This window comes from Drosophila suzukii, chromosome 3, assembly GCF_043229965.1.
Source record: "Drosophila suzukii chromosome 3, CBGP_Dsuzu_IsoJpt1.0, whole genome shotgun sequence".
NCBI lineage: Eukaryota > Metazoa > Arthropoda > Insecta > Diptera > Drosophilidae > Drosophila > Drosophila suzukii.
This window is the reverse complement of record NC_092082.1, coordinates 62,744,943-62,757,857: the sequence shown is the minus strand read 5'-3', so window position 1 is coordinate 62,757,857 and position 12,915 is coordinate 62,744,943. Positions and strand designations below refer to the sequence as shown.

At 46.0% G+C, this 12,915-nt stretch overlaps 1 protein-coding gene across 7 annotated transcripts in view; it reads left to right on the top strand.

Annotated features, from left to right (window-relative positions):
* Positions 1-9,620, top strand: part of cno (adherens junction formation factor afadin) — a 48,956-nt gene extending 39,336 nt beyond the window's left edge. For 3 of the 7 annotated variants that reach the window (XM_036819285.3, XM_036819283.3, XM_036819286.3), the window contains 8 exons: positions 99-623; positions 690-937; positions 999-1,117; positions 4,669-4,917; positions 5,041-5,278; positions 6,529-8,551; positions 8,620-8,741; positions 8,807-9,620. In XM_036819285.3, the coding sequence (XP_036675180.3) occupies positions 99-623; positions 690-937; positions 999-1,117; positions 4,669-4,917; positions 5,041-5,278; positions 6,529-8,551; positions 8,620-8,741; positions 8,807-8,999 (3,717 nt within the window). In that variant the 3' untranslated portion in view covers positions 9,000-9,620. Of the gene's footprint in view, positions 1-98; positions 624-689; positions 938-998; positions 1,118-1,331; positions 2,308-4,668; positions 4,918-5,040; positions 5,279-6,206; positions 6,286-6,528; positions 8,552-8,619; positions 8,742-8,806 lie in introns of those variants that run through there. The other 4 variants (XM_036819284.3, XM_070996589.1, XR_010654533.2 and 1 more) reach the window with 4 other exon arrangements.
* Positions 9,621-12,915: the final 3,295 nt, after the last annotated feature.

Here is a 12,915-nt window from a genome sequence, read left to right as displayed (position 1 = left end):
CCACTAGACCCCGCCAACTGTGTCCTACAATTTAGTTGGCATCACTGGTTCACAACTCCTCTTCCACATCCACTAATTTCGCTGTTCCACTTTACCAGATTGTGGCAAACTCTCACATGTGCACAGCTGACTGGGGCAAGGTGATGACAGAGCGTCTGCAGTTACTTGAGCTGTGGGCAGAACGACAAGGGTTGGAGCTGGCGGCAGACTGCCACCTGGCCAAGATTAACCAGTGTGCGCAGTTTTTGCAAGCACCCAAATCCTCCGTAGAGGAGATTCAACAGTTGGCCTGTTCCTGCTTCCGTTTGAACTCCCTGCAGATGGCTGCGTTGCTCCAGCAGGAGAAGCTGCCGCGCAACCTGGTAGATACGGCCATACGGATGGCCGAGTCCGTGGCCGACGAGCTGACCCGTGCCGATGGCCGAGAAGTACGGCTGGAAGAGTCACCTGAGTTGCACTTGGCACTGCTGCTTCCCGACGACGGATTCAGCTGCGACGTTGTGCGAGGCATACCGACAGGTCTGGTCGACTTCCTCAATCCTCTCCAGCAGCAGGGCATGTGTCGTCTGGCGGCCCAGCCCACCTCGATTGGCCTTTGGACGGTTTATATGCACCAATTTAATGTGAGCCCCTCGAACTCTACTTGATGTTGCGGGACCTTTGTTAATAACCATTCTTATCCATTCCAGGCCCGCAGCTCCAGTGCCATGTCGAACAAGTTGCCCCAACCGGAGTTGCAGCTGATCAAGCTGCACAAGAACAGCAACGGCATGGGCTTGTCCATCGTGGCAGCCAAGGGAGCTGGCCAGGAAAAACTGGGTATCTACATCAAGAGTGTGGTTCCAGGCGGAGCGGCAGACGCCGACGGACGCCTGCAAGCTGGCGATCAGCTGCTTCGCGTAGATGGCCAGAGTCTGATTGGCATCACCCAGGAAAGGTATGGACTTTGTGTAAATTTCCTTGAAGATCTGGAGTTATTTCCAAATTTCTTGCTCCAGGGCTGCGGACTACCTGGTGCGGACGGGCCCGGTGGTCAGCTTGGAGGTGGCCAAGCAGGGAGCAATCTACCACGGGCTGGCCACGTTGTTGCAGCAGCCCAGCCCGGTCATCCAGCGTGGTGAGTAGCTCCCAACGGAGTACACTTTAGACACATACATATCAATACAAAACACACATTAGAGCGACTCCAGGTGCTGGGTAGGACGCTAAGAACACTCAACTCACTCAGTCATCCAAGATACTCACCCACTACTCTACTCTACCGTACTCACGTTGTGTAAGCTAACCAAGTAACCAACCCATCCCCCATGCTGCTCCACTCGAATCGCTAGAAGCTTCCCCCAGCAACTTTCTCCAGCATCTGAGTCCTGGCCAGCAGCGTCGTCACTCCTCGTTCCAACAGCAGGCTCGTTACTACAGCAACTCGATCTCGGACGACAGTCTCAATCGAAGTCGTCGTGAGTCCTTTGCCTGCATGCGGGCCTCCTCACCGCCAGTGAGGCGTTTAAGTGCCTCCTGTCTGCAGGAGGAACTGTGTGCCCTGGGCCACCAGTTGCACATCGATCCGAGGTATCGGGACACTAGACCCATTGCCCGATCTGCCAGCAGTTTGTATTTGGGTAACGAACAGGGTGCCTACTATCACCCACCGCCGATGGCCCCCTCTGTTACACACTTTAGTCCCATGAGACCGCTGAGAAGAACTCCACCGCCTTCGATCTTTATCGAAGAGTACCAGGATGAGCCGCCCAAGGACTCTCAGGAATCGTTTGGGAACTTTGCCGCCTACAGTGATGCCCACCAGCCGCTGAATGAGGAGAGCATTGCGTCCGTGGCCCATTTAGATGAAATTCCCTTTATAGACGACGAAGAGGAGGAGAAACAGCAACAACATCGACCGTGCATGTCCACCTCTGGTTGCTCGTCCACTGTAAAAAGAAACCCTGCAGCGGGATACCGAAAAACAGTCAGTTTCGATCTGGAGCAAACAGCAGAAGCTGAGCCAGGAGCCACTGGAATCGACAGAAAGTATCATACCCACGATGCCATCAGCCACTTTGCAGCCAGTGCCTCCTCCACGGAATCCCTGATGGCAGAGCAATCGGAAAGAATTCCGCTCATACAGAAGATACGCAGGGAGTTAAATAGCAAGAGAGCAACAAATTGCACCGCGGATGGATTTAGCTCCGGAGGTTCCGGGTCCAACAGCCAGCGTTCATCCAGCGAATCCATCGAGCGCATGCCGTTGCTCCGGCAGAATCAGTCACCTTGTCACCGGCAACTGAACAACCAGCGCTCGCACAAAAGGTCAGGAGTCGCTACGGCTGCCCCAATTGTCAGCATCCAAGTTCCTAGTGTGTGTGAAATCGAAAGTTCCTCCACCCGTTCTCCTACTGTAAATACAAGCAATCGATATTGTGCCAGCACTACCTTAAAATCCAAAACCATTCCCAGCACCTTGCAAGCAAACAGCCGAAGGGCCAGTAGCCAGGTGAACCTCAGTCCCCGCTTTTTGTTGCCCCTGGGTCAGGGCAAGGTCCGCGAGATGGCCGACTACTTCAATGCCAACAAGAACTTCCCGCCCAGCATTAATAAGTCCCGTTCCACATCGGCCCTGGATGATCCCGGCAGCAAGCCATGTGCCAAACTCTCTCAGGCGGAGCAGGGCCACATCCTCAAGCAGCTGAAGGAGTGGAGTCTGTATGGCAGTGCGGGCAAGGACTACGATGAAGCGGGAAAGCCCGGCGATAAAACAGGCTGCGATTGCCCCTGCTGCGGTCATTGTCGCGGAAAGACCCCCGAGCAAGAGCAACATCAAGGCAAACAGCAGCAACAGCAGCAGCAGGTAGTTGCCACCTTCAAATGCTACGACAGTTGCCAGGACGATGAGGCGGAGTTATCCCGATATGCCAGCTGCCGGCAAAGTGTCATGTGCAGCAATCGACAGGCCCACAGTGTGCGGCAAGTGAAGCGCAACAAACAGCAAAAGCATGGGCAACTCAAGGCCAAGCCTGGCACACATCCTCGCCATCACCATCATCATCATCACTGTCGCAAGCAGACACGCCCACGCCCCCGGGCGCCCTCCTCACCGCCCTCCACGGCCAAATTACTGCTCTCCCTGGCCACTAGTAGTAGCAGCAACACCAAGCGAAGGAGCAGCAGCAGCACCAGCAATATGCGGACTTCAAAGAGCTGTCCGAATTGCGGAGATGCCACTGATGATTGCTACTCCTGCAGCTGCAGCGAAGTCGAGTCCTGCTCCTCGGCCGGTGAATCCTCCTCCAGCTGCTGTGCTGCCCACTGCGAGGTGCTCGAAATTCGTGGCCATTCCATTGGGGGTGATAATAATGACGATGAGGGTGATGCAAGTGCTGTCGGTGGCGCAGGGGCGAAAGTGCCATTGCCCAGCTCAACAAGACCAGCATCAACAGCAGTGTGTCCGACACACAGATGACAACCCCACCAAGCTGCACCGAGGTTCATGTTGTTTCCCTCGTTGTTCTACTTATTAGCCTTTGGTTTTGCCTGTTATAAATAGACTTGCTTATTTGTTTAATTTCTCCGTTGAGTCGTAGGTTGATCCTCCTTTACTTGTCATTATTGTAGTCGATTGGGCTAACATCCAATCTTGAATATTTTCTTGCCGGTATTTATGAGTTGAATTCCTTTTTTGCATCCGCATCTCTTGTTTGGGATGTTTGTTAGTCAAATTATAAGTTTCTTAGATTAAATTACTGTGTTCTATTTAAATCGATTTTTGAAAGTTTTAATTGTAAACGGCTTCACGCTTATTAGTCAAAGGAAAAAGTACATTATACCATATTTTAATATATTTTAATGGATTTCACAGGCCGACAACATTTTATTTTATGGTTGAGTAGACCTGATAGCAATTAATTTTGATAAATTAGGATAAAATTTGAAATGAAAACATAACCCCTCTTCGTATTAAGCTGGCAAATCAAAAACAACCATATAAAATACATATGCAACTATTTAATTGCAAAAAGCTTATCTATGACCATTATAAAGATGTTCGCAAACAGGCGAATAATCATTGTGATTTTAATTAATTTAAAACCCCAAAAACCAAGGCTGGTGAACTTGGGGTATTTGCAAATTAACGTTAGGAAAGTCGAATTTAGCAAAATAAAATGCTGTCAGGCGTGCTCAAAATATCTGCTGTGTTATTAAACAGGTTTTGTATTTAATTTTCAGGTGCTTCTAAATTCACTTTGATGCTTCACATTTAATTTGATTGCAGCTGTGTTGACCTTTTAAATTGTTCAACTTTTCACTTTTTTCTTTGAATTTAATATATATATATGTATAGAACGAGAGTATTGGCAAATGTTTTTCGTTGGCTATTTGTTTATTATTCAAGTGTGTAAATACAAGTTTATAGTTTCATTCTCCCTTTGAATTTTGTCTTTGTTGTAGCTGTGCAATTAGATGTTGTTTGCATATATTAATATTATACTAATCACATTTCGCATACCCACACTGAAAGGAAATTACTAAAATGTCAAACTGTCTATCCTTCTATTTTCTCCCCTCCATGCGCACAATCAACCCCAACTCCACCACCAACTCTCAAATCCCAAACCATGCACTCAATCGCTGACGTTGATGATGATGATGTTGCTGGGAACACGAAAACCACAGGTAATCGACGTATGTCCGAACGCGATCTGACGCGGATGGGCGGCGCCGAGTCGACCAAATCCCTGGGTCCGCTGATAGCCAACAGTCATCCGAATCACAGCCTCAGTCTTAGCCAAAACCTGAACAACAGCCACAACAACACCATAGGCAATAGCAACAGTAGTAGCATCATCAATCCCCTAGCTGCACACCTGCCCAACAGCAAATCGGTGCCGGCTCTGCATCACCACACGGGATCGGGTACCATATGTAAGTGAACAGCACAGCCTTATCCCTCCTCCAATCCCCGTAATCGGAGCACAATCCAATCGACTTGTAAGCCAGAGACTAATTCATTTTTCTCTCCCCGAATGCATCTCGTTTTCAACACAGCCCTGGCCAATTCCAAGTCACGCAGCACGCACAGTTTGCATAACAATACATCGGCCATGGGAGGAGTCGGAGGAGCGGCAGGAGTGGGAGGGGCCGGAGCCGGAATGCTGGGTCAGCCAAATGGCAGCCACAACAATGCAAATGCAAATGGAAATGGAAACGGCAACGAGCAGGGTTTCTATCAGAATCTCAGCGTTTATCGGGCACAAAACCAAAGCCAACCGATTCTGAACGAGAGGTAATTTATTGATCATATATTGTGGGTTTCGGGAATTGTTGGCATAAAAGAAGAGTATGTTGAACGTTGTATTCAAAAGTGGTCGCCTTATTAGTTACAGTTAATTTATTGCCATTAAAGTGTTTTGGGCAAAACTATTCTTATGTTTTCTGCTAGAGTTCTGACCGGTGCTGTGTTTTGTTTTGCACATATATCCACTTTAAAATGTCATTTGAAATTCAGTTGTGTTCAGCTGACCACTAAAATCGTTCTCGCTGGAATTGTTTGGTTAACTTTGGTTGTTGGTGTGTTTTTGATGGGTTTGTTCTGTATACACCAGAGCCGGAAAACCATTACGCTGCGAAAAATAACCGATATTAGATGGTTTAATCTGTATACGGGAAGGTTAAAGATTTAAAGTCAGTAGATGCCAGATGTTGGAAACAAAAAAATGTAAAATTCACGGGCAGGAGTAATTGAATCTTTAACAGGCGTCACTGAAATTAATTTCATCACTGGGGAATAACAAAAAATGTTAATTAGGGTAATATAGAAGAAGTTTGGTGTGTTTAAATTACGCTATTTTTCCATGCTAAAGTAAAATATGTTTTATATTTGATTAAATTTCTTTGTTAATCACTAGGGCAACTTAAAACTAAGCAACAATTTTTTTATTTTGTTATCAATGTTTGTCAATCACTAGGTAAGCTTAAAATTAAGCAGAAAGGAATTAGTGTTCAAGCTTAAACTGTTTGCCCCCGAAAATCCTGACCATCTGGAGTTCACACTTCAAAGAAAGCCCAACCAGCGAGTGCAATTAATAATTTACAACAATGCCAAAGGTGTTTTTGGGGGGTGTTGCTCGAGGTCAGCTGTAGTGTGTGGGTGTGGCCACAGAAAAGTGTGTGTTAGTTTACATTTTTTCTAACTCTCATGTGTGTAATTCTAGGGTGACATTGCGTTTAAAGAAATTACTTTATGGCTTTATACCCATTAAGAAAGAATATGAACTTGTAGAAATGTCCCAAGTACGTGAGTAATTAGCTGCTGTCGTTCCTTTTTTAATGTTGCTGCTGTACAGAGGCACGCACCTTTGCAATAAACACACGCCACTTGTTCAGAAGGAGAAGCGAGAGTAAACAAATGTTTTAGAGCACTCGACACGTTTTAGTTAATTGGTGTAAATGATGAAGTTCTTGTTACCCACCAAAAGCAACCACTGGAACACCCTTGATTCTTGCTCCTACTCACATTAATTGCTTTCATTTTAGACCGCCGATTGCCGCACATGCCGCCATGAGTGCCTACAATGGCAGTTCCCCGCTTGCACCGCAGCCACCACAGCAACAACAACAGCAACAGCCATCTCCCTACCAGCAGCAGCAACATCTGCAGGCCAACGCTAATCTGCCGCCCACTCGGCCCGTCTCTGCCTATTACCACAGCCAACAGACGGCGCAGCAGCAACTCCAGCAACAGCAGCAGCAACAACAGCAGCAACAGCACTCCCTGCAGCAGCAACAGTTCGCACTCAGCAGTAGCAACCTCAACGGCCAGCAGCAGCAGCAGCACCAGCTCACCTTGAACAATCGCACCAAGAGCCAGCAGAACTTCCAGCACAGTCTGCGCATGCAGCAGATGATGGCTCCATCGATGCCCAACATAAGCAACATGTACCACCACCAGCAGCCACAACAGCAACAACTGCCCCTGCAGCAGCAGCAGCAACAACAGCAGCAGCAACCTCTGATGAGCAGCAGCCAGAGCATGCAGAATGTCAACGAATTCACAGGTGGCTATCAGAATGGCAGTCTGGAGTACAGACGCAGTCAGCTTCATGACCCAGCCACTCTCTACGAACTCCAGCAGCAACAGTTGCAGCAGCAACAGCAGCAGCAACCATCTCCCAACTTTATAGCCCTGCCTCCGAAACCTTTAGGCAGCTTACAGTCCCCCAACAAACCAAACGCTCCACCAAGTACAGCACCTAAACCACAGCAGCAACAGCAGCGATATCTTGGGCAACCGCTTCTGGCGGAGGACAAGCCCCCACTGCCGCCCACTGCTACGCATCCGCTTTTCAAAGCCACGCAGCAGATTGCTCCGGGGATGAATTACGTGGCCAGCACTTTGGACCCACCAAAGGGCAGCTATATGGCGTCAAGCCAAGCCAACAGTCGTAGTCTTCACAGCGGCAGCAATCCCTGGGAAAGGGAGGAGCGTGAAAAGGACCTTGAAATGCGACGCGAACACATTCGCCAATGGCGGGAGCAGCAGATCTCAGAGCTCTCGCAGATCATTTCCCGATCCCCCATGCAGGAGGAGCAACTGAAAACCTTGATTCTGGAGCGAGATTTCGAGCGAAGAGCGCAGGAACTGCAAGAACAGGAGGAGCAGGATCAGGAGCAGCAGTACGACAAGGAGAACGTGCAAGAGCTGTTCCGACTGGCTGGCGGCGGTCAGGTCAGTGCCATACAGACACCCATCACGAGTTACCGGCAGACGGAGATCAAGCTGGCGGAGATTACGGACAGCAGCAGTCCGGTGGAATCAGTGCCAACACCACAGCCGCCACCAGCGACTAGCCAACCCACGAGCAGCAACACTCAGCAGCCGAAGAGCATACTCAAGCATAATCGGTATTCCGAGGGAGGGGCGGGTCCCACTGCACCCTCTTCGCCGTCAAAATCGCAGAAATCAGCCAGTTTCGCAGACGAGCGGCATCTGCACACGGAGCATCCGATATCGAATTTGGCAAAAGAGCTTAATCAGCTCACAATGCTTGACAAGGATAATAACAACGAGACCTTAGATGCCGTTGTCCCACCACCACCGCCACCAGAGAGGAACAGTTCATACTTGATCATGTCACAGCAAAAACTGCGGGGCAGCACTGGAAACTCGTCCATGGGTCTACTCAAAACAGCGACTAGTAATCAGGCAGCAGCTGCCGTGGAGATTAAGAAGGCTTCTCTCCTGAACACCCAATCCAATAATAACAACAACCTGAGTGGCAGCTTGAACAACAACACCATGCAGGGATCACCGCTCAGCGCCATGGAGCTAAATGCCGCCTACGTTTCGGCCACGGGAAGTGGAATGGTTGGAGGATTGGGCGCACCACCTCCGCCGCCGCCATTGATGCAGAGGGATAACAAGCGGGTGAGCTTCCATGATGAAGAGAACAACTTTGTAGGCGCAAACAGCCAGCAACAACAGCTGCAGCAGCAATATATCATGGACAACTACGGTATGGAGCCTCAGGATTTGGACACCATCAGAGAAGATACGAGTGTAAGTACATTCGTTTATTTTTTAATGCTTAGGAGAATTGGTTATTAATTAAAAAATAATTCGTATAGTATCTGCAACACAATCTGGATGCCTCCATGCTTCCATCGATGCCAGCCACTCCCGATGCTGCGCTCTGGAATACCTCTGTGCAATCCACTCCCGGCGTTATTGGAGCGCAAGAGGTTTACAGGTATGGTGACTTAGACACTTGCCACATTTAAAACCTCTAACTCAATTATTTTATCCTTCACGCAGAGATCCTCGCACGCGTCGTCTGGCGGAGAAGCAGCAGCAGCAACAGCAACAACGCGCTGGAGATGCGGTGCCCGAAAAGCTATCGTTCAAGGAGAAGATGAAGATGTTTGCCCTGGAGTCGGGGGAGGATAACACGCCCAAGGACAAGCTGAAGATATCGCGGGCCCAGCGAGATATAGATGCGGTGCACTAAGGAGGGGATATCTTTGCTTAACGCTATGTACATACACACCAGAACCCACAAAGCTTAAACTTCAATATACTGGGGGCCAAGTTGTTACGTTAGCTCTACATAACAAACACAGATTTATAGATCAAGTTATATATACCGGATTACGATAGAAACAAACAAACCTAACGAATTTGCTAAGCAAAGCAATAACAACCCATAGTTATCGCGTTACAGAGTTAATTACACAAAATGTTAACTGAATTCAATTAGTGAGAATTGTCAGTGTATATCATTATAGTCTATATATACTTATGTTTATATATACAAAACTATAACGAGCCTAGATAGGGCAACGAAAGCAAGGCGAGCCACATTTGTAAAGCGTTTTAAACATTTAACATTTAACTTAACCCTACGATTAACAATTTGTTACATCAGATTACAACATACAATTTATGGTTAAACAACAGTGTAAATGAGCCGAGTTAGTTTAGATATACATACATATAATTACCTGGGAACCGTGCGGAACAAGAAACGTTTATATATATACTGTATCCATTAGAGAATTCTAAGCCACAACAACGTTAAAACAAATGGTCCAATTATTCAATTATTAAAGCTATATTTACAAACCACGAACGAACGAGTAATGAAATATTTAAAACTTCACATATATATTTTTAATCAATGCAACCTTTTTAAACACGTTTTGAATGCAAAGGCATCTCCTAGAGCATATACAATTTGTTATTCGAATATGCATAGAGAAAGTACCAATTTAAATCAAATAGGATTTCACTTCAAGAGAACCTAATGGCTTTAAAATAAAACAGGAGAGTTATGTTCGGCAAGCCGATGTTTATGTATCCTTGCAGTTAAACTCATGTCAGCTTTATATAGTCGTCCGATTTTAACAATGTTAGAAAACTATTCTTGGTACCGCGTAAAATGACTGTGGGTAAGAAGTCTGTAGATAGGAGCACGTTTTAATTGTGTTTCTCCCATGCAAACTTCCTTCTTAAAATATAATACCGTCTGCAAGGGTATAGCGTACATGCACAGCCATTTACTGGACGTCATGTATATAAACTCTTTATTATATATAGCATACAATTATTCAAAAACCGACCACAAAGGTGACAAATTATTTTTGTGCATTCCAAGTATTTCAAATCGAAACTAAATTCTATTTATAAGGCGCGATTTATTTTTAATAAGCGAAGATATTTTTTAAATAAATATTGAAAAATAATAAAACAAAAATATGCAATCGATGTACGAATAACTTCTGTAAAAAGAGATGCAAAATTGTCGTTTAGTTTCACTTTAAGCGCGATTAGGTTTACTTATTACAATTATATATATTATATCAAAATGCAAACAAATTCAGCAACGCAATTGTGCATATTTATGAAAAATAAAAAGTTAATTATATAAAAATCAAAACGAAAGTGTTTTTTATTTACTTCGAAGTTTTAATTTTGTATGTTTTGTTGAAAGTGTTTAAAGTTCATCGGCTTTTTTAAAGAACAATTACATTCCAGTCAAATTTTCTTTGAAAAGCTGTTGTTTCCCATTTACGAAAAACAGCTGTTTCTGGGAACAGTTTTAAATTTCGCGCCTAGGGAAATTTTGTGGGCCTGGGAACGGTCCTGCGCAAAAGTCCCCTGCTTAAAAGCTGTTCCCGGGCATCAACAGGTTCGGGAATTGACCTACCTAAATACATTTTTCATGAGGCTGGCAAAAGGCAAGTCAAACGGCTGACAAGTTATTGACCGCTGCCTCTGCCAGGGCGGGAGGCTTACAAATTTAAATCAAAGTTTGCGCAGTGCACATAATTGCGGAACAAGGTGAAGAATGCCTTTAGTGATTTATGCCCACACTGAAAATAAACGAGTTGGTTTGGACTGGGCTCTAGCAAAGCTTTTCGTTTGATTGCTCAAATATTTGGGCAAATTATGAGCCAATTTAGCCGGTATCCTGGGAAAACTTGTTACATTACATCAGTTGCTGCTTTGACAGGGGAATAACCCACACCCACATGCCCCCAGCTCCTTAAAACTTTACTGTCCTGGGTTCTGCACTTACAAAAAAACAGATAAAGAATGTAAATCAAATTAGGTACCCACGGAAAGAAGATTCAATAAAAAAGGTTTTTGATTTGGTGTTATTAAAAGGCTAGAGCGTGAGATCTTTCGTTTAAAAAAAAATATAAATAAATCACATAATAAACATTTACATTACATTTTATAAACGAGCGTCGATAAAGTAACAAGAATCGGAAGTGTCGTATTCAAAAGGTATGCCACAAAAAATGTTGCTTTGAAATCTCCTACACGACAAAATCCTGGATATGGGCAAAGAATTTTTATGTTGGAGGTTAGAGGAAATCCATAATCCCAGAAAAAATATGTTTATTCATCACCTAAACAGGAAAAATGTCATATTTAGTGGTAGAGAATTCTGTTTTGGGGGAGATTTTAGTGCCACTATAATTATGCTCGAGTTTTCAACAAAGTTAGGCACTTATTTTCTCTATCACTACTGGTGGGAAGAATTTTTCCAATGAAGGCTCCAGTACAGGGCTCAGAACCACACTCACACGCATTTTCCTTAAGGTTGGCGAGACCGGCGAGATGCAGGCCAAGTTTGGATGTCTCCGACCGGCGGCCACTCACAATATAACTTAAAAGTCAACCGGCAAACTTTTACCGCTTGGAAACGAGAATCACCGGGTCCTGGTCCCAAAATCAGGAGCCATCCGCTGCCGGCAAGGTGAACTGCCGATATATAGTAAGGTCGTGGGTGTTCTTAAACCGCCTCCGAGGGAAATGTCTTTGGGCGTCGCGTGCGCGGACCAAATTTATTTTTCAACAGTTTGCCATGTGAATTATTAAAATGCGCCAATCTCTTTGATAAAGCCACCACTGCCGGGGGATTGGGCCATAATCAGTTGACTGAGCGGAATGAACTTTAAGAAATTGTTGACAGTTGCCTGCGAGGCATTCGGATTGCCAGCCGCGGAATTTTTCAATACTCGCATAAGCTAATCCCCCGGATTCCCGATCTGCGGCTGTCAATATCCTCCAGCTGCCGGTCGCCACACCGCAAAAGCAACAGGGAAAAGGAAAACTGCAGGAAAACTGCGGGGAAGCCGCAGAGCGAAAAGAAAAATATGAACTGTGGGCAAAAGTTTCAGGATGCGGCGGCCATGGCGAATAAATCAAAAAGTGATTAGCCCCGTCTCCGCAGCCCTTCCTCCCCAGCCCCAGAGGTCCTTCCCTTCGCACGCCATCTGTCTAGTTGTAAATTGTCTGTTGAGTGGCCGGAGCAGCAGGCCAAGGAGCACCAGGCCGGGAGCAAGGTGTGCGAGGATGGAAGATGGAAATGTGGGCCAACTTCTGGGGGAAATTCAAACTTGGCCATAAAACTTTCGCCACATCTTGGCCACGGTTGCTAAGGCGCTCTTCTCTGGTCAGTGGCGGCTTGATAAATGAGCAGCGTAAAGTGCGCGGGCAATCAGAAAAATCGCACAAAATTATAGTTGGCCAGGCCATAAAACAATGGCCAAGGCGAAACAATGGCCAAGACAATGGTAGTTTTTCTCGATTCCCTTTTTTGGTTTTGAGTATTTGCGCGCCGGCTTAGTGGCTGCTTTTCTCTTCCCCCACCTTTTCATGAGTTATGACAGGTTCTTGTATTTGCATTTTAAAATATACAGATAATTTTCCGGCAAGAAATTAACAGAGGGGTGGGATTGTCGGGGGTGAATCCCATTTAAATAAGTGAGGATTGGGGTTAAGTTGCTAAGCCTGGAGTACGGAAGGGGTAAGAGCATTAGGCACGATCTCAGAGGCGCAATATTTAGTTCTGTAGTTAGGCATTAGCAGGGCCATATCAAATGTAAATCAAAGACCGAGGCTCGACAATAAAA